The sequence below is a fragment of the Chelmon rostratus genome, chromosome 1 (assembly GCF_017976325.1).
Source record: "Chelmon rostratus isolate fCheRos1 chromosome 1, fCheRos1.pri, whole genome shotgun sequence".
NCBI classification, from domain to species: Eukaryota; Metazoa; Chordata; class Actinopteri; order Chaetodontiformes; family Chaetodontidae; genus Chelmon; species Chelmon rostratus.
In genome coordinates this window covers 14,396,034-14,415,647 of record NC_055658.1, presented here as the reverse complement: position 1 = coordinate 14,415,647, position 19,614 = coordinate 14,396,034, and the positions used below count along the sequence as shown (strand labels likewise).

The 19,614-nt window shown below is 39.9% G+C and overlaps 3 protein-coding genes and 1 long non-coding RNA gene across 4 annotated transcripts; 3 read left to right on the top strand and 1 right to left on the bottom strand.

Annotated features, from left to right (window-relative positions):
* Positions 1-472: 472 nt before the first annotated feature.
* LOC121609983 lies at positions 473-3,227 on the top strand. The gene is made up of 2 exons (XR_006007027.1): positions 473-594; positions 1,351-3,227. It is a non-coding gene; the product is annotated as an uncharacterized LOC121609983 (long non-coding RNA).
* A 1,455-nt stretch (positions 3,228-4,682) lies between these two features.
* polr2l (RNA polymerase II, I and III subunit L) lies at positions 4,683-6,155 on the top strand. The gene is made up of 3 exons (XM_041934060.1): positions 4,683-4,808; positions 5,425-5,528; positions 5,869-6,155. Exons 2-3 carry the CDS (start codon positions 5,434-5,436, stop codon positions 5,975-5,977), a joined length of 204 nt encoding a protein of 67 aa, XP_041789994.1. The 5' UTR covers positions 4,683-4,808; positions 5,425-5,433; the 3' UTR covers positions 5,978-6,155.
* A 389-nt stretch (positions 6,156-6,544) lies between these two features.
* On the bottom strand, positions 6,545-13,568 carry LOC121604508 (cleavage and polyadenylation specificity factor subunit 7-like). Its single transcript, XM_041934049.1, has 9 exons — positions 12,953-13,568; positions 12,203-12,397; positions 10,683-10,786; positions 10,399-10,544; positions 9,966-10,308; positions 9,539-9,642; positions 9,195-9,339; positions 8,134-8,354; positions 6,545-6,868 (listed from the first exon to the last, which is right to left on the bottom strand). The coding sequence occupies exons 1-8, from the start codon at positions 13,025-13,027 to the stop codon at positions 8,138-8,140; spliced, it is 1,329 nt and encodes a 442-aa protein (XP_041789983.1). The 5' UTR covers positions 13,028-13,568; the 3' UTR covers positions 6,545-6,868; positions 8,134-8,137.
* Positions 13,569-13,715: 147 nt separating this feature from the next.
* On the top strand, positions 13,716-17,547 carry sdhaf2 (succinate dehydrogenase complex assembly factor 2). The gene is made up of 4 exons (XM_041940960.1): positions 13,716-13,857; positions 14,884-15,107; positions 15,612-15,721; positions 16,866-17,547. The coding sequence occupies exons 1-4, from the start codon at positions 13,831-13,833 to the stop codon at positions 16,994-16,996; spliced, it is 492 nt and encodes a 163-aa protein (XP_041796894.1). The 5' UTR covers positions 13,716-13,830; the 3' UTR covers positions 16,997-17,547.
* Positions 17,548-19,614: the final 2,067 nt, after the last annotated feature.

Below are 19,614 nucleotides of genomic sequence, written 5' to 3'. Positions count from 1 at the left end.
AGATCTATCAGATAATAAAGGGTTAAAAAGGGTTATGATTCCTACACAGACTGTTAACAATATGAACATAAACAGCCTCAAACGCAGCCAAAGGGAAAAGTCAGCATTTAACCTCAGTAACTGTTTGAATTAAACTCAAATGTGTTTGAGTACAGAGCCAAAACAATGAAAATGTCATTTACCAAATACGTACTCCCACTGCATGGCACCTCAAAAATGCAGTGGAAATTATTTTCACATGTGTGACATTATACATTGTATTATATCTCATGATCATAGAAATTACTGAACACTAAGCCTCGCCATATTGAATTAACCCATACTGCCATAAAACACCGGATTAATCTTTTTTTAAACAGGCTCTAAAACCCAGGATGCAATCAAAGAATATACTCCCCCTATTTTGTGGACCAGATGGTACATGCCAGTCTCTCCTCCTCTCCCTCTCTCATTCTCCTCCCTCCTGCTTTCAGTGTCCTCCATCTCTCCGCTTTCTCTCATTTCTCCTATATTAAGGACAATCTCACAGCCAGAGACTGCTACAGTTCCTCCTTCATCTGTTATCCTTCTTATCTCTACAGAGCTGTTGGAGAGGTATGTCATTCCCATATTTCCTCTCTTCACGTCACTGCAGGATTTAATAGCAAGCATTTTTGAAAGACGTGTCCAGCCTACATTCTGTAAAGTGCAAGCTGCTGTGATGCGTTCCTTCAATTTTAGCAGTGTTTATTCCTCTTCATTCCGTCTCCTCATTTGCATTTTCACTGATTTCTACACAGGGACCATGGTCCTTATTTCTCTCCTCCATCTTGTCCTCCATTTATGGCACAAATGACTCATGCAGTTTTACATTGAGAGAACAGAGCAATAACATATAAAGAGCAAGACAGAGCTATTCCTCTGTCTTGCTCTCTACATGTTATTGCATCTGGATTAGGCTCTTGTCAGGGCCAAAAAAATTGAGATTGAGTCCTTGACTACGAATAAGCTCTGCAGCTGTAGCACCATTCCCTCTTCCTCCATTACAAAACGAGTGGATGAAAAAGCTTTACACAGGAAGCTGTCGTAACATTGTTTTTTGACTGGAAGATTATGACACAGCTGCTGTGTCCAAAATAAACAATTCCCTGTCCTCTGAGCATCGGAGTGTTCCCATCAATGTCATCTTTTTCCAAGGTCACATTTAAGGCCTCACTACCACATGACTGCTTCACTGCTATACAGTGAATCGTGGATTTTAAGGGCTCTTTCGTATGTCAGTGTCTCTACATTCAGCAGTGCAGATAACATGATGTCTGAGCCATATTTAGAGGGATAATCTGGCTGTGTCTGTTTGCTGTTTTTCCTCAGTGAAGCAGCACAGAGCTGACCTTATAAAGGCTACTCCTGACCAGACCACACCTCTGTCCCTGAGTCCATGGAAGCCAAGGCCAAGACCGGGGCTCCAGCGCCCAAGGCGGCATCTAAAGCAGAGAAGAAGGAGCCGGCAGCCCCACGCAAAGCTGACCCTGCCCCTGCAGCCCCTGAGCCTGAGCATCCTCCTCCCCAGGATGGGGCAGCAGAAGCCGAAGCAGCAGCAGCAGGTGACGAGGCTGCGGCCTGCGGCACAGACTCTCTGGAGCACCTGAAACCCTTTCTCATCGGTGGTGCTGTTATTGCTGCAGGAGCCATCTTGCTGGGAGTGTTGCTACTGGCAAGGAGAAATTAAAACCAAATTCTTGTCTCATATTAAAGTATTTATCAGTCGATGAGTTAGAGCATTGTTGCTGAGTGGTTCACAGACTATGATGGTACACATGGGGGGTGGGGAGCCACTGTGCATCTTATTTTTATTTTCTTTTTTTGGCCTGCTTTCACTCGTAGTGAGTTGAACCATTCAAGTTTTGATCAAGGCTGTATATGGAGCATAATTACATATAGTATATGCATGAAGTTGCTTCAATATTGCATCTGAATTGTAATAACGTTTCTTAAAAAAAACTCACACTGTAATACTGAGCTTAAAAGCCTAAACTCTCTAAAGGTAGCTTATTCAACTGCTTTATCTTATTTAATTCAGTATGCACAAATATTGACATAAGCTTGCAATATTTGTGCATTCCTGCACTGGAAATAGCTTGGTTCACTTTGCTAAAAGATCATGAAAAACTGTATTGATAATGTTGAAACTTATAGATATTAATACTGACTACCAGAGTTGTTCTAGGTTTTACCTTTAAATAGGTAAACAGTTACGAAAATGCAGTGGTGTATTGCACATATTTTGGTTAAAGCAGTGCCTAAGTGAAGGGATTCAGTTTCTTTCCTCAGAGTACAAGGAAGGAAACACTAAATCTCTGCATATATATATATAAATATATAAATTTCACATAGGGAATGGCATAGTGCAACTAAAAAAAAAAATCAACTTTTGAGAAAAAGAGAAAATATAGGCATGCTGTGGTTTAGGGATGGGATGTAGGGGACTGCTGGAGATAAAACATGCACAGTATGTTGCAGAGAAAAAGTTACGTCTTACTGTAGAATAAGAAAGTTTTATTTTACTGTCAAATGATGTCACAAATCAATAACCTTTCATGTCTTACAACAACAGTCACAGTCGTGCTGGTTCCATCTGTTTACATCCTACTGTAGATGTAACAGTATCAGGCTGAACAGCCATTAGTGTTGTAGTAACAGGCTTTAAAGCCTGCTGCCAAAACATTTGAGTTGTTTCTGTCTTCACTGTGCTCCCCTAATGTGGCTTTAGGAAGAATCCTTGTTTTCAAAACCTCATCAATAACTAAGTACAAATATAATGTAATGAGAACATCGTAAGTTGCTAATATAATTAAAGTGGGGGGGTAGATGAACAACTGTTGTATAGTTTACTCAAAGGGGGAAAAAAAATTGTCAAGCAGCCACAATTTTGTTGCTGCACACACAGTCACCTGTACAGCGATACACAATATTGTCCACTCACATGTAAAGCTCATAGGGATGTTGCATAAGTAGATAGCAGAAAGACAGCTCTGACACACACCATTACTTGATTTTAGTTGTAGGGGTACGTACGAATTTTACCACACATTACTGGCCAAACATACCACATTCACCATCGTCAACACCCCGAACACATCCAAAAGATAGTATGCCAACACAAAAACAAACTTCACCTTACATTGTACAATACAGTGTACCAAAAAAAAAAAAAAAATAAAGATCCTATTTTCATAATTTCAACAGCGTATAAATGCAATAATTCAGATAGGACTCCTCATTTAGCACCTGTGCTGTAGCAAGTTAAATTACATAAATGATGATGTAATAATACTGTAGATTATGATGATGTATGATGTTAGTGATGGCAATGATGGTGATGTTAGAGATGATGATGGTAATGGTTGTTTTACATGATGACTGTGGTGATGATAACGATGGTTATGATATATTTTTGATATATTTCTAACATATTTTCCTTATGCACAGCCCCCTCTGACCCCCAAACTCCTAAATGTAAAAACAAAAGAGGTTGTAATCGAACCTTTATTAAAGTCAGTGAACCAGCCCAAGTGAGTAGTTATTTGGTAATGATTGCAACAATTATGATCACATTCTGGTTTATTGATGTTTTACACAGCACACAGGTTGTCCAAAAGAGCAAAATCCTCAAGACTCAAGGCTGTTTTTTTTTTTCAAAAATATTTAAACCTGACAATTTGGAACAACAGAAATATGTATAATTGCCTGAAAAAAATATCTAGTGTCAAATTAAATCTTTCATGTTCATGAACAATGAAACTACATAGAACTACTATATTCAGGGTGTGAACTACTCTATTTAATTATTTTTGACAACAAAATGTATGGTTCAACTGTAAAATATCTTGCATCAGCAGTCAGTACATGCCTTTAATCACTCTTTAATAACCACATTTGAGGGATACGTGCTAAAATATTTATGTGTCTGGTCAGTGTGTAATGTTATGTGGGTTATACTTTAAATTATCAATATCTGTTGTGGCCAATAAAAGCCATTATCTGTCAGCTCTACTGTGCTCTACCTGTAAACACACAGTTGTTGAGAGTCTGTAGAAACAGAGCTGTTGTTTCTTTCGACATTTACTCACTTAGAAGCTGTGTGAACTATGGGAGTTTGCTGCGATCACCAAAACACAAAAATCATAAAGATTTAGGCCTAGACAAAACTCACAAGGGATTTGGGGACAGTCAGTAAAGCATACACGGTCTGTATTATGCACACTCTTGAGGTTTAGAGGTGTACATATCCAAAAATAAGTAAAAAGGCCACTGCACAGACTGGTAGGATGGTCTGCTGGTGGGTGTCTGCAGTTTGTCATTCTACACAGTGTGGCTGGTTGTGTGGTTTTTGTACCAAATTTTTGCCAAATTGCCATTCTATGAAGTACACCTTGTTAAAAAAAAACAATCTAGGCTTATACAACAGCACTTCATGTTGGTTATAATGTTTGTAAATGTAAACAGTTTTTTTTATGAGAGATGTTGAATCAATGTCATGGTTAAATTGGAGGCTGCAGTTTGTAGTACTGTTGAAATGTACTGGGTTATAGTCGGAGTTGTTTCAACCATTCGTCCATCCTATTGATAATAATCAGGATGCATCTAGAAAACTGTTCAAGTTTACTATGAGTTAATCTTTGTGAAAATCAGGCTTTTATTCTGAAGGGTTCGATTCAGGAAGTCTTGCTGTTGTTAGCGGCTAAAAAGAACGAGGGAAGCTGCTTTCTCGCAGCTAGTTTCGCTTGGAATAATATAACTTTTAAGATTTAGGTAAACTAGATTGGACGGTGAGTAAATAAAATGTAATATCGTTTTAGACTTTGTGTTCTGACTGGTAAATAGCAAATACTATGTCAGATAGTGGCAACATGTTACCAGCGGCTAACGTTAGCTAACATTTTACTGTTGTGCAAATCGCGTGGCTACAGTGTTGAAGTTACACCATGGGATCTATGCAGTGTTATTATCTTATTTATCCACCAACAGACGCTGGAAAAACATTATTAAAACAAGCACTTCTAGAAACAAGCTACTGTAGGTAAAGACTTCGTTTGCATTTTTGTATTCAACAACGAAAACGCATCCATTGAAATTGCGTAGCTACAATGTTAGCAAAACATTGAGCATTGTTTGCCATCTGATACACCGTTACCACTTGGGTTAACAGCTCGATTTCACAGGATTGTGAGTCGTATTCCTTGTACTACTACATTTACTACTAGTGGTTTTCGCAGACCGTCTAAACAAATTCCTACACTAACCACAACAGTACTCGTTAACTCTAATCATTTAGTTAATGTTCGATGCTAGCTAGCTAGCTAGCTAGTTACCATGCTGGTATTAGCCTTCAATCTACACTCACACAGTTTGAACGTTAACAGCGTGATGTGCGTCTGTCCCCAGGTGTCTACAATGATCATCCCTGTCCGGTGCTTTACGTGTGGCAAGATTGTGGGTAACAAATGGGAGGCATACCTCGGCCTACTTCAAGCGGAGTATACTGAGGGGTGAGAGAAATGACCTGCTAGTCTGTCATGTCAGTCTAGTCTGCACCACATCACCAGATGAGTGGCGGAGCCTAAAGAAATTTCTTGAAGCAGTGAAGTAGAAGTACAACACAGCAAAACCTTTTAGCCTATTCAGTTGTCACAGGGTATGTTCATTTCTCCCAAGGTTTTGTGATGTCCACATTGAGACTTGAATGCAATGATGGAATGAATAATGGCGATTACCTGAGGCCATTTAGACTGCTACCCTGACTGTTGTCTGTAGTAATTCTCCTGTACTTAATTTATTCATTTGGTGATCTGCATTAGGACTAACATTAACTCCTCTCTGCCTCTTAAGTGATGCTCTTGATGCCCTGGGCCTGAAGAGATACTGCTGCCGGAGGATGCTCCTCTCTCACGTGGATCTTATTGAGAAATTGTTGAATTATGCTCCACTGGAGAAGTGATTGTAACTGGCCACCTTCAAGAACTGCATAGACTTTGTGGGACAGTGGCATGGACAGATTCATGTTATTATGTTCATGTGTGACAACAGATGCTGTGCAGTTAAGACTTTTGGTACATTCATTTGTGTACCTATTTGATAATGTATTTTTTCTAAATAAAGGTGTTAAATGACTGTTACATTTTATTAATCATATCTTTTTACCACAATCAGTCTTCCAAAACTAAAAGGTAAAAATGAGTTTTCACATGTATGTTGCATCAGTTCAGTCTACATTAAAGGAAAGCACCACCTTATATCTGGGAGAAAATTACTGCTAGTAAGTAACTTAATTTCTGTTCTTATTCTACTTATGACACCCCACTCAGACCTTCTGAAAATTAGGTTAACCAAAATTTGGTCAGTAGCAATACAAGTATTCAGTTACTGAGGTGTTTTGACTGCTTATAGTTCAAATACAGCTTTTCAACATCTTATATGAAAATATGAACAGTCAGTCACTACAATATCCTAAATGAGCAGATGTAATATGACCCAAATGCCTGAAGAAATAAAACACAAATTATATTTTCAGGGAATGTTTTAATTTGCAGATTTAATACAAAAGAAAGTGATGAAAACACTACATTACATAAATTATTCAGAGGTGTTCCCGCTCATGCAAGCACTGGGATCTCACTTCCCAGCAACAAATCAACAATCTCATTTTTTTCTTAAACCAGATAAAAATCCCAGTATGTACAGGCAGCCGGAGAACAAAAAAAATGTAACCTTAGACTTTTGGAGATACATCTTCAGTCTTATCTTAGATTACTCCAGGTTTTTATACAGCTTGGTACAGAAACAAAAACTCCCGTCTTCGCTCGGCTTCACACTTACACACTCCATCTGTCTGGGGAAAGAAAGCATACTTTTCAAAGCCACATTTACACAAATCAAACATGGACAGTACTGGCCAACAGCTTAATATAGCAAACGCCTCTGAGAGGCTGTGTGGTAATTCTCCTTACAACCGCAGTACAACTTACTGGCATTTTGTAGTACTTACTGTGATTCATAAAACTATAGAACGTTTTAACCTTTGTATTGATCGAAAAGCTTTCTTACATACAGTACATCACTGGTAAAAGTTCTGCATATGTTCCACCTCACTTTATGTCGCAAATATCACTGTGTTACAGCCATGAAGGTATGAACAGACCTGACAAAAAGACTGAAAATGTGGTGATGATGATAATGATGTATTAAAGAGGCTGGTACATAATGGGTTGCTGACTTTTAACAGTTCATTGCACAGGAAGAACTTTGTACTAAAAATAACCACTTCACTGACCTCCACTTCATGAACCGTAATCTGTCAAAAGGGTTTTGGATGCACTGAGATTGTGCATTCTTTTCACGGTTTATCCAACACAGCTTAAAACCTTAAAATAAAACAATCTGCACTCTTGAGCCATAAAAATAAGTATACTGTCGGGAGAGATACGGGATGTTTCATTGAAATTAATCATGTTTGAAGAAGCTTTTCATATACAAAACCTTCATTTAATCAGATATTCTCACTGAGATTAGGCTCTGTTTCGCAAGAGAGACCAGAGTTCAGTAGAAGAAATAGAAGAGAGATTAGAAAACAGCCAATAGAATGTAAGTTCAGTATTCACTCATGGAGCATGAAAGTCAGTCCTGGGATCTGGACTGATGAACACTAGTTTTTAATCTGACAAGAGATGTGATATACTGAGGCAGCCTTTGTAGGCAACATTTAGAAACAAAAATGATGTAGTTTTTGACTCTGTAAATCAATAGGGTTGAATGCGGCGACCTTTGCTTAGATCTGACATCTGTAGGTAATGGAGTTACTCAATAACTGTTATTACTGTATTTTATGATAATAATTCTGCATTATTGGGGTCACTAATCAAGCAAGCTAAAGGAAGTTGCATGAGAGACACTAACCAACCAGTATGGCTCTCTACATGCTTTTACATGTAGGAATTTTTGGGCAGTCTTGTTGTGGTCTTGATGTACTTCATAAAACAGAAAAATGATACGACGTCTTAAGAATCCCAACAAGGGAACTGATAATGAAACACTAGCCAAATAATGAAACAATCCAATGGATGAAAAACTATGTGTACAAATTAGAGGGAAGCTTACCAAGTCAGCGGTATCGGTCTCTGTGTTCTCTGTGCCTTTCCCGTTCCCGCGAGCGTTCCTTGTCCCTCTCCCCGCTCCAGGAGCGTTCTCTGCGTCTTCGAGACATTCCCGCGCCTTCCCAACCAGAAGAATCTTCTCTGTCTCGTTCTCTATCCCGCTCTCGCTCTCTGTCACGACCCCTGTCCCTGTCTCTTTCTTCGTCCCCAGAGCGACTGCTACTCCTGCAGAGAAAATGCGTGTACCTAATTTTCAGTTTCTGTGTGGACAGCAAGGCACTGTTTACACCCGGTAATAGCATGCATGTTGGGTGATTCAATCACAAGTGGACAGCTCTAAGAACAGGTGCGAAAGCATCAAAGACACATTGAGGATGTATTGACCAATAACCAGTATAGGCTACTGCTTCTTTGCCCATGGAGAAAGTCCCCAGACTCGTTTAAAGGTCCAGTGTGTGGGACTTAAGATGTAGTTCTATTGGTAGAAACTCAATATTCAGAATTCTGTTTTCTTTGGCGTATAACCACCTAAAAGTAAGAACTGTTGCAGTTTCCTCTCCCACAGAGTATGTTGCACCACCATGTTTCTACAGTAGCCAAGAATGGACAAAGCAAACACTGACACTAGAAAGCACCTTTCACGTTTTTCACAGCCATCGTAGTTTCTCCTACATGCATGGAAGTGGAGGGGTAAAAGGACAGGTGAAAAAAAAATTACTTTGTGAGAAATGTTACAAACCGTGAAATGATGTCTACGACAAATTCTTAATCCTTTGGCCCTTCTTGAAAATTCAGCAAATGTTACACATTATTTCTTTTTTTGATTACAAAAACAATTCATTTGTCCCAACGTGTTAGCTACTACTGTCGGGGTGCTAGTTAAAAAACATCAACCCATTTGATCTAAGCAAATGGAAATGATGTATGTGTTTATTGGCATTGTGAACTGGTGTTCTTTGAGCTGTCCACTTGTGATTGGATTATGTAAGATGCATGTTAATGGCAGGTGTAAATGGGGCCCAAGATGCATCATATCTTGGAGTTTTGGTGCATAGTTACACAAACCTGTAGCTGTGGTTGCCCTGGATAGAGACTAGACAGTCCTTGAGTGAGGTGACCAGGGCTTGGCAGCGTTCATCTCCATACACTCTGGACTGCTTAATGATAGCAATGGCAGTTAATAGAGTCTCCATGGCCACCCGCAAGTCCCCTGCAGTAGCAATTGGAAATTGGAAAAATTAGATATTAGAGACAGTTGCTATTAAATGGGGGGGGGGGCAAACAGTCTCTTTGTTGTAATTTTTTTCCATATATCTGTCAGTCTTAGGTGAGCCGGTCCTTTCTCCACATGGCTTATTGGGTTCTGTGTTCCTTGTTCCACTTCACAGAATCTGATCAGCTGTACCTACCAGCTGTTGCTCCAGACACAGCCTTGGTGATGGCGCTGCTGGCAACAGCTCTGTTTCTGTTCATCAGCTCCTCAAAATCCCCATCTGTAGTTTGACACATGTGCCTGAAAAATGCACAGATTATTGTCACACTGACGGACAGAATTATTCAACCGGTTCTTGCTAAAAATAACTGGTGCCACACACATCTTTTGTTCGTAACTGCAATGAAAAAGGGGCTGAATTTTGGTTTGTTGCATTATCCTTCATATGTCCTATGTGCTTTATTATCTGTGTATATTCTTTTGTATTACTCTCTGCATCCTGGTCTTTTGTTGCTTTAAAGGTCCACTTTTCACAACAATCACATCAGTGGGGAAAAAAAACAAAAAACATTACTGTTCATGGCTTGCACAAGCTATAAATTTACCACAGTGTGTGTTCTTACTTTTGTTGGCTGTACACTTTGCTGCTGTGCCCGTCTTGTGCTGAGGTGAAGACTGCCGGATTTATATGCAGACTGGAAGTTGGTTGGCTAGGAACATGGACTGGTAGATGAGGGAACAAAGGGGGTGGCAGGGGTTGAGGGATGTTTGGTGGCATATGTGGGAAGGGAGGAGGTGCCTGACTAAGGAAAGGATTGTGTAATGAGGGAAACCTGTTTGCACAGGGGTTAGATGGAAAAAGGGGATGCATTGGGGGAGGGCTGGGCTCCTGTGATAATAATGAAGGAATCATTTCCGAAGAATCTGAGTCCCTAGGATCTTTGGAATTTACGCGCAGGGGTATACCTGCAGAGAAAACATTGTTTTTCAGTCACTGTAATATTTTTGCAATATAATGTAACATAAACCATTTTCTTAAGACTGTGGTGCTCTCACGTTTATTTGCTGTGTCCTCAAACATGGCGAGGTTCTGGCGAGTGGCAAAGCGACAGTCTATCCTTTCCCCATTGACTTCACATTTGGGTATTTTATCCAACAATATTTTTAATGACTCTTCTGAGGTCACCACCAGTTCTGCATAGCTGTATTACAGAGTAGAAGAAACAATACATGTAGGGCTACCAACACTAAGACACAGACATCCAAATCCTTGAAAAATCAAAACACAGGCTTCCAAGATGTCTTTATATTTTATAAACCCTAGATCTGCAACCACTTACCCTCTTGACTGACCATTTACTCTGTTTTCAGCAAATTTGATGTCTGTGATGTCACTCACACCCAGCGTTTCAGCCAAGCACACGAGGTCCTTATCAGATGTCCACTGGAGGAAGAGCAGGTTCAGGACAAGAGGGGAAGAAAAAGACAGGAAGGCAGATTAATAAATAGGACCACTGAAGAAACAGAAATTGAGCTAATTGACAGAAACGTAATGAATAAAACTTTTGTTAATGAGAAAAGATTGTTGAGGATATGTTTCAGAATCTTCAATGTTATTAAAAATACTAGGTTACTCTTAATTTCACTTTGGTCCAAATGTTAGTTTGTGAGCTGGCAACTGAAACAGGCTGTGTCAACAGAGACTCAGCTGAGGAAGTGCTTGACAAAGAACCACATTTATTGAGGTATCTGGTTAACGACAGGTCCCTGCATGAGCTTAAATTCTATTTTGCATTAGTGCTCTTTTAAAGGCAACTTGAGGCATATTATATTGCATCAGCACAAGGCAAAATGAAACAATCCACTGGAGATCTTTTGTGTAATATTTTTGCCATTCCAATAAATAGCGTTAAACAATCCCCTTAAAACACTAGGAAAAGTATATCATTTTAAACCAATTTGGGCTCAATATTGTAATAAAACAGCAATTTTTAAGGCAGCATCTAACAGTGTTGTGATAACTTTGAAGCCAGAAATCACAGTTACAGTTTTTTCTGGACTGTGTACCCGGATAGAAGAGATGTGTTTGGCACACTGGACAATCTGCTGATAGGCTGAAGTCTTTAAGTCACAATTGAGTGACATGTAGATGAAGATGTCTACTTAGCCACTTATTCAAAAAGGTGCCCTCTGATGCTAAATCTCATTCCAACCAATATACCAATCCAAGAAATCCTATTCACACACTCCTCTCCTCTGGAGTGGAAGTGGACTGTAAAACTCTTAAACACACAATCTGTAGTAAAGCTATAAAAACCATCACTGTGTCAGTAAATTCATTTGACTTCTCTTGGACCAAGGTACTGTGCACCACCTATCACCTCTGTTCATAATGATATATGTTAACCTCTTGTGCACATCAGAGAGGGTGAGTGGTGTAAAGGAGGCGCATATTTGAAGACATTGTGAAAAGCATTGAAGAATTTATGTTGTGTCATGAAAACTGACAACAAACTACAACAGTGCCAACTGTATAAGCAAATGGCAGGTCTGGTGGAATGTTTTATTTGACTTGGCATTAAACTGCATTGCCTGAAATGAGATGACTCGACACAGACATTAAAATTCTGAAATGAGAAAGTGTTGAGGGAGTGAGGGAGGCAGTTCATAACCAGATCCAAGATATCTGAGTGCATAAAAAAACAAACATACATTTCTTTTCACATGTTGCAAACTCATTTCTCTGCTCTGTTTCATGTTAAGTCTGTTCTGCCTGCCAACGGGGACAAAACACCAGAAATGGGATTGGACAATACAACAAAAATGTAATCAACATTAACACAGCCAGGGTGTTACTCACCCAGGGGAAATTTCCAACATATAAAGACAGTCTCCTCATTGAGCTTCCACCTTTTTGACTTTTCACTTTTGTTGATTTAGATTTTCCTTTAGCTGGTGTCTCCTTAGGAGGCGTTGTGACTTTCTTGTCCTGATCGACTGAGCCAGTCAGAACAGCATCAAAAAGCTCATTTGCTTCAGCAATTCTTTCCAAATCCTGTGTGGGACAGAAAAAAGCAACAATGTCAACTTTTATGCTGTACAGGATGCTCCTCAATGTGCAGAGCATCAGTGAACATGGCACACTGCCTGGAGACATGCAATACTAGCACCTGCAGCAGGAGTGTGGAGTGCCAGGGGATTGTTCCCATATTTCTGGAAATGCCCAATGCTACACGGGTCTTAATGGGAAATAAAGTTTAAAAAAAAAACAAAAACAAAATAATCTGTATTCGTATCCTACTTGATTCAGTGCATTTGCTACAGTGGGGGACACCTGACGTTGCCAGAAAAATGATCACTACAAAACTGAATGACTGTACTTTCGATGCATCTAACTCCGCTGACTGAAAGGCTGAACCAAGTATATGCACTGTAACACATGACAGCAACAACTTCTCATGAAGATGGAGACTTTTCTAAGACGGACATAAGTGATACACGAGGCTTTGGATGCCTGAGTAAGAAAACGTTAACTGTAGATTTAACCAGCCCTGTGCTGCTCTAACTGATGCATTTGCCACAATCAAAACTATGTAAACATGGGACTCACCTCGTCGTTTTGACCTAGATCACTGTAAATATCTATGGGATCCGTCTTGGACGTACTTGGTCCTGCAGCAGCCATTCTGCGGGCCTAAGATGATCCAGGTGATGGGGCTGCAGCTACCTTTGTTTGTTTTCAGTGCGGTCCGCACACGTTGCAAATTATTAGTGCATAGCCACTATAGGTGCAATGTCAACATTCGAGATTCTTTTTTTTACCGTTATACCTCGTTTCTAACGGTATCTTACGTTAGCCAACGTTCCGCTCGAAACCACAAAAACAGGTTCCGTAGATAAGTTAGCTAAAACTATGATGAAAAACCGAGAAGACGACAGACGGAGACAGTTGAGGATATTTTAATGAACACGTCTGAAACACATGCAGGGTATTTCATGTATGAGTGTACATACAAGTAGCTTCGCACTACCTGCTCGCTCTTTGATCTGCTAACGCTAATGTAGCTCATTTTTCAGTAGATGACCATTTAGTGCGTCAGGGATATTGTACCGGTTCACAACAACAAACAACACTTGGTTCCCAAGGTCAAGCCACTTCAAATTATGACCTGATGGAAATGCATTTAGCAGTTGCATTGATTATATAAGGTAACTGAAAATACACCAGTTCAGTAATAACTTCTAACTACAAAATGTTGACGCCGATTATGCTTTCCATTCGCTAAACATCGCTGTTACCTCATCAGTATGGCGTCCTGTGCGCTGTGTCCGGTCCGCCCTCGTTAGTTTTCCGTCTGACCCTGTTACGTGAAACCTCCTTGTGTAATTTCACTGTTATGCATCTGACATTCAGGCGTCGGTAACATTTCCACGGCGGAGAAGCTGTTCGTCTAGAAGTCTCTCAGCGTCTCAAGAAGCAGGCTTAAAATGCTGTCTTCTACCATTGCCAAAAGAGTGAGTTATCTCGTAAACGTTACTTTTTATTTGTGCGTTTCTTGGTTGAACTTTGAAGCTGCAGCCGTCCGGAACGTTTGAGCTCTTCGAGGACTTTCGAAGGATTAAATGCTAATTTAAATTGTTTAGTGTGATGTAGTAATATGATGGAGCAGCCTTATATTAGTGTTGGAAATAACCAGTCAGAACCAGCGTGTCGTCTTGGAGGATGGTAGTACAATCATGGATTCTCAACTGTACAACAGGACAGCATGTGATGTTGTGTAACTCCACTCTACGGTATATTGATTGTAAATGCAGGCAAACTGAAGGAAATTTATGTCAACGGCTGTGAGCTGCATTAATAATAGGAGGAAGTAAATTTGATTCTTATGCGTGGTAACTTTAACCTTCTTTTCTCAATATATCTTCATTTCACTGTGCTTTTGCGCATTCATACCAGAAACCATTTGTAAGTGTTAAAAAGCACAGCAAAAACGCTGCAAAGCAGTAAAAGTCTGATGGCAGAGAGGACTAAAAACACGTGTATCGCCTCTGAGAGGAGAGAAGAGAGGAAGGCTAAAAATTATACCAAAATATTTGCATGAATTACTGTAAATAGAACTATTAATACAAAGAAGGAGAGATGACCCTAATTTGGTACATAAAAACTGTTTTGGTCTCAATGTGACTCACATTTTGTATTGTCACACAGTTTAAAGACTTTCATGTCACAGTAAATAATAAAATAAAAGGAAAAATATTAATAATAATAGATTATTTAAAAAAATAAAACACAGGCCCTAAAACCCTTCATTAGTACTAATAGTAAACCACCAGCCTTATAATATTTGAATTTGAATATTTGGGACAAACAGATGTAGAGACGATGAAGGGAGACTCTGTCAGCTCATCAACAGCACTGCAGTTTTCAACAGGTTTTGAACAGATTGAACAGTAAATAATTTGACTCATCACATTTAATGGATTATACAGCACAACACAGGGTGCGAGTATTTGTTCAAACATTTATTTGTTGCCTGTCAGCTGGTGAAAGGAGTGTGCCAGGCAGCGTGGAGACCAGCCGCCACAGGGTTGGTATCATCTCGTGGTTACCGTGGAGATGCTCCAGACGACACCAGGGGCGACCTGATTGAGATCCCTTTGCCCCCTTGGGAGGCGAAGCCCAACGAGCCCATTGACATCAAGAAACGTCGACTGCTGTATGAAAGTCGCAAGAGGGGCATGTTGGAGAACTGCATTTTGCTCAGGTTGTTAAACTGTGTTTCTCTTTCTCTGTCTGTCATCTTGCCCAGTTGATGTTTTTTTTTCTTTCACCTCACTCATACACCTGAGAGCAGCGGTACAGCACAGGCAACAATGAGCAGGCTAGAATCAGACCTAGTAATCTTAGCTTCACTTCTTTTTATTAAAGGAGAACATCCCACAGGACATTGCGCAGAGTTTCAGTTGGCATGAATGGTAAAATGTACTATCAGGTAGAAAGTATACAGGAGAGCTGGAAATGGTTCCACAGCTGCAGAGATAAGAATTGTTAGAGATCAGTGCAAACAGTATTTCAGAGTGCAGAGGTAGTGGATAATGGGACATTGGCGAGGACCAAAACCACATGGAGGCAGTAATGTAACATGAAGGAGCCCAAAGAAGAAGTGTGCAGTTTGCAGCGTATTCACCAACCACTCAGATAATCACCAGTAACTATTAATTTCTGAGAAAAGAATCCAACTAAAATGAATTTTCGGTCTCTCTTGCAGCCTTTTTGCAAAGCGATACCTGAACACAATGAGTGAGAACCAGCTGCAGCAGTACGACAGGCTGATTAATGAACCGAGCAATGACTGGGACATCTACTACTGGGCAACAGGTGAGAAAATAATTCCTTTACTGCAGTGAAGTAGACATAATGCATTGAAGAAAATCATAAATTCGTGAGCTGGCAACCAGTGAAGAGATATTTCAGACACTGAGGGGATTTGAGTGTACTGAAGATTCTCACTGCAAAACATTTGAATATTTAATGACACAGAAACATTTCAACTTTGCAATATTAATATTTATACAAATCGCTAATAACAAGTATTTGCTTTGACATATTGTTTTGTGTTAACAGCAACAAATGAATCAGACTTTGGAATTTTAAATTTAGTCTTCAATACCACAAAATGTGGAAACCTCCATTGGGTGTGATGATTATAAAAGTACTTGTTTTTCTTTAACCGGCAGTCATTCATGGCTGCTAATGCTGAAATAATGAAATTCCAGCTCCACTTACAAATTAATTTCACCTCTGTTGCTGTTTTTTTTTTTTAACCAATCCGTTTGGCTTGCACTTCACCCTGGGAGCTCGCTCACTGTCCCAGCATGATTTACCATTTTATTCTTCTAATTTCCTCTTAATTCAATTCAATTATGTGTCTGTTTTGTTGTGCACAACAGCTGAGAAACAGAAAGAGTGTGAGAACAGCATCAACACATCCAACTGGCAGCAACACTGAGGAAAAAGCTGTTGTCAGTCTGACTGAAACAAATAATATCCTATTTTTATGTTATTCATGTTAATGGTTTCCATTTTGATGTTGATAAACAGAGAATTTCCAAGGTCACAAACATAATCTCTCACTTAGAAGCCTTAATGAGTCCTACACTGTCAGAGGTGAGGAAAGTTTTAAAATTGGACAACAGTTGCCTTTTCCCATTTCTGCAAAATGAAACAAACACAAAAGCTGACGCACATCTTCTTTCTCATTATCGTCAGGAGCAAAACATCATGTTGGATCAGCCTACATCAGCTTTTCAGTTTCATGTTTTCTGCTTGTCCTAAAATAGCTCAAGGTGATGTCAGAATGGCTCCCCACTGTGTGCTCAATGCTCCTCAGCCATCTGTCCCGTCATTAATCTTCTCGAATAAAATAAAGAATACAAAACCGAATTCCCTCCCAATTTAAAGGTTTTAAGAAGCATAAGTTGGAATCTGACAAGAACTAAGTGTGTTGTCTTTTTGCTTACAGAAGCTCAGCCCACCCCTGACGTGTACCAAGGGGAGGTCATGGACATGCTGAAGGAGTTCACAAAGAATCGCAACCATGAACAGAGGTTAGATGCACCCAGCTTGGAGTACCTGGACAAGGAAAGTCAATGAGGTCGGACCTTTTAGACCCTCTCAGAGACTCATTTTAGGTGGGGCACTGGTTGGAATATCAGTGTCATTACCCACCAGAAGAAGTCAGCTGTCTTTTGCCAGTCATACACAGCTGAGTGTACAAAATAATGTGCAGTGCAAAATATTTAGAACGCTTTACTATCTAGTACTACACACCAGTCCATGAAACTTTCTCACCATGAAAGCCTCGGTCCACTATTTCCTCTGTGACCAGGTCAGTCATTATAGGGTGAAGAAGAGTCGCGGATGCTAAAGGGAAATCAGTGCTTCAGGAAACTATTGATGCAGCAGAAGATCAGGAAGGTGTTCTAAATGTTTTACGTTGATAATACTGTAAATTTGTGATTCCAGACTGTAAATTAAAACTGCTTAATGTGTGCATACTGATCAAGCTGCCTTTGATGAATGAATACAAGAGGATTATCTATATCAAGAGACACACTGACTCGCTCATTAGCACACTCTGTTCAGTAATTTTACTGTGCCTATTACAGACATTATGGCTTACTTAATAAAAGTTGATGTTGATGATCTACTGTTCTTTGCTGCTTATGCCAATTCTTTCATTACAATTTTCACTTGCCAGAGGTTTAAATCACACACTGGAGGTGGCTGTGATTGATACTATGAACACTGTTTGAGATGACGTGATTGCGTCGTCTGCAGTATCAGCTTATGGACACCAGATGGAAGCAAGTCACCTTATTTTCAGTCACTGTCCAGCTGAAGCACCTGCTGATCTTGATATCTCTGTGGCACATGGGTCACCTGTAAATCACGTATATCTCACGTATGCCAGATAGGTTGTGAAAATATCAGTCCACGGCTGCCATATTTGCTGACGACATTTATGAGTTTATGAGTTAAAGATGATGAAATCTGAGGTGCAAGCCGCCTGAAAAAAAAATAAAAAATCTCCTCACTACATGACTGCATGTAGGGATGAAAGGGATCTCAGCCACAGAATAGACAAGTGTGTTTTTTACATGACTTTAATGAGAGAAAGCATCAGACAAACGTTCTGTCAAGCTCAGTTTCCAATTAAACCTCATATATTTGTGCTTAAAGCCATGCAAATAAGGTCATAATTCCCTCCTCCACTGGTGGATTAGTGTGCATTGACTATGGGCAAAATATCTTGCCTGGCTGTGTGTCATGTCGGTTCAGTGGAACCTTGTACTGAGAGCAGGAGGGAAATGCCCTCTGGCTAGGAGATGTGCACAGAATCTCAAAACAGATGACAAGCCTGCTTGCGTACACCCATAGAATCATAATGTACACCAGACAACCAGACAATCATACAGGTAGACAAACAGAATGCTTTCTTTTCCTTTCTTTCTCATCATAGAGTAAATAAAGGGTAATTGTGTCCCAGCCTTCAATTTTTACGTCCTCAGCTTGTCCTAAAATAGACCAAGGTGATGTCAGAAGGGTCCCCCTCTGTGTGTGTTCTTTGCTCTTCTGCCATCTGTCTCACCACATACCTCCATCAGTGGTGAGTAACTAAATACATTTACTTAAGTACTCTACTTAAGTACTGTTTTAAGTTCTTGTACTTTCTACATCCAGTCCACTGCATTTCAGAGGGAAATACTGACCTTTTTACTCTGCACGTGTTTTTACGCTACATTTTTTTCACCGCTATAGTTCCTAATTATGTAGAATGCATAATATGCTTGTAAAGTACAATGCATTGTTCAAAATTGAACTAGTGTTCTCAAGAGGTCAAATTATCCAATATTTCACAAAAAAGAGCAAAGATTGGGGAAAAGTACAAAATATGAATCCAAACATGGAGCAGAGGGTTGTTTTTGTTCTTCTCTCCTGTCCCATGAATCTTCTCAGGACCTCTCAGATTTATCTTGTGACCCATTGGAGGGACCTGACCCCTTGATCCACTGGACTAAAATACCTTTAATTTTATAATGTAGTCAAAACTAGCCCCACCTTGAGCTGCTACAACAGTAAAATCCTGTTTACACGTTGATGCACCCAATCTGAAAATAATGTAATGTAATATAGAGGAATGCACATCCATCACAAGGGCCATTCTTTTTGCAAAACAAGATAATTTAAGTAAATGTTGCTGCTGATAATTCTGAATTCTTATTTTTATTTAAGCAGGGGCTTGTTATAGAGTCATTTTAAATTGTTGTCTTGGCTCTTTTACTAGTAAACGAAGGATCTGAATACGTCCAGCAGTGGTCACTTGGATGCATGAAATAAAGCAGGACTTGACTAAGCTAATCAATCATTTCCTCATTCTGCCTGTGTAAATGCCCTGCGCTACACACTACAATATATCTGACAGTAGTTGAATGTGAACCTTTCCTGCCGTCACAATTCCCTGCCTTGCAGGAAAAAAAGACACCACCTGTGGATCCCACGTGCAGGGGGAGCAAAATTCACATCTTCATTGCTCTGAGGCTTGTTTAGAGTGTGTATTCATCAGTTGCCCACGCACACCCACTGCGCCTATCTGTAGCCCAGCACTCCTGTCATCCTCCGCTGCTGCTTCCTGTGTCGTGACAGCTCTCTGTTTTATCCTCAGCCTCGCCGTCACCCTCCGCTCCCCTGGAATTTCAATCTCATGTTCT

Coding starts and splice junctions, on each gene's coding strand:
- polr2l (XM_041934060.1), top strand. CDS start 5,434: ATGATCATCCCTGTCCGGTGCTTTACGTGTGGCAAGATTGTGGGTAAC. Junction 5,529..5,868: donor CAAGCGGAGTATACTGAGGG/GTGAGAGAAATG, acceptor CTGCCTCTTAAG/TGATGCTCTTGATGCCCTGG.
- LOC121604508 (XM_041934049.1), bottom strand. CDS start 13,027: ATGGCTGCTGCAGGACCAAGTACGTCCAAGACGGATCCCATAGATATT. Junction 12,398..12,952: donor ATCTAGGTCAAAACGACGAG/GTGAGTCCCATG, acceptor TGTCCCACACAG/GATTTGGAAAGAATTGCTGA. Junction 10,309..10,398: donor TGAGGACACAGCAAATAAAC/GTGAGAGCACCA, acceptor TTTTCTCTGCAG/GTATACCCCTGCGCGTAAAT.
- sdhaf2 (XM_041940960.1), top strand. CDS start 13,831: ATGCTGTCTTCTACCATTGCCAAAAGA. Junction 15,108..15,611: donor GAGAACTGCATTTTGCTCAG/GTTGTTAAACTG, acceptor TCTCTCTTGCAG/CCTTTTTGCAAAGCGATACC. Junction 15,722..16,865: donor CATCTACTACTGGGCAACAG/GTGAGAAAATAA, acceptor TTTTGCTTACAG/AAGCTCAGCCCACCCCTGAC.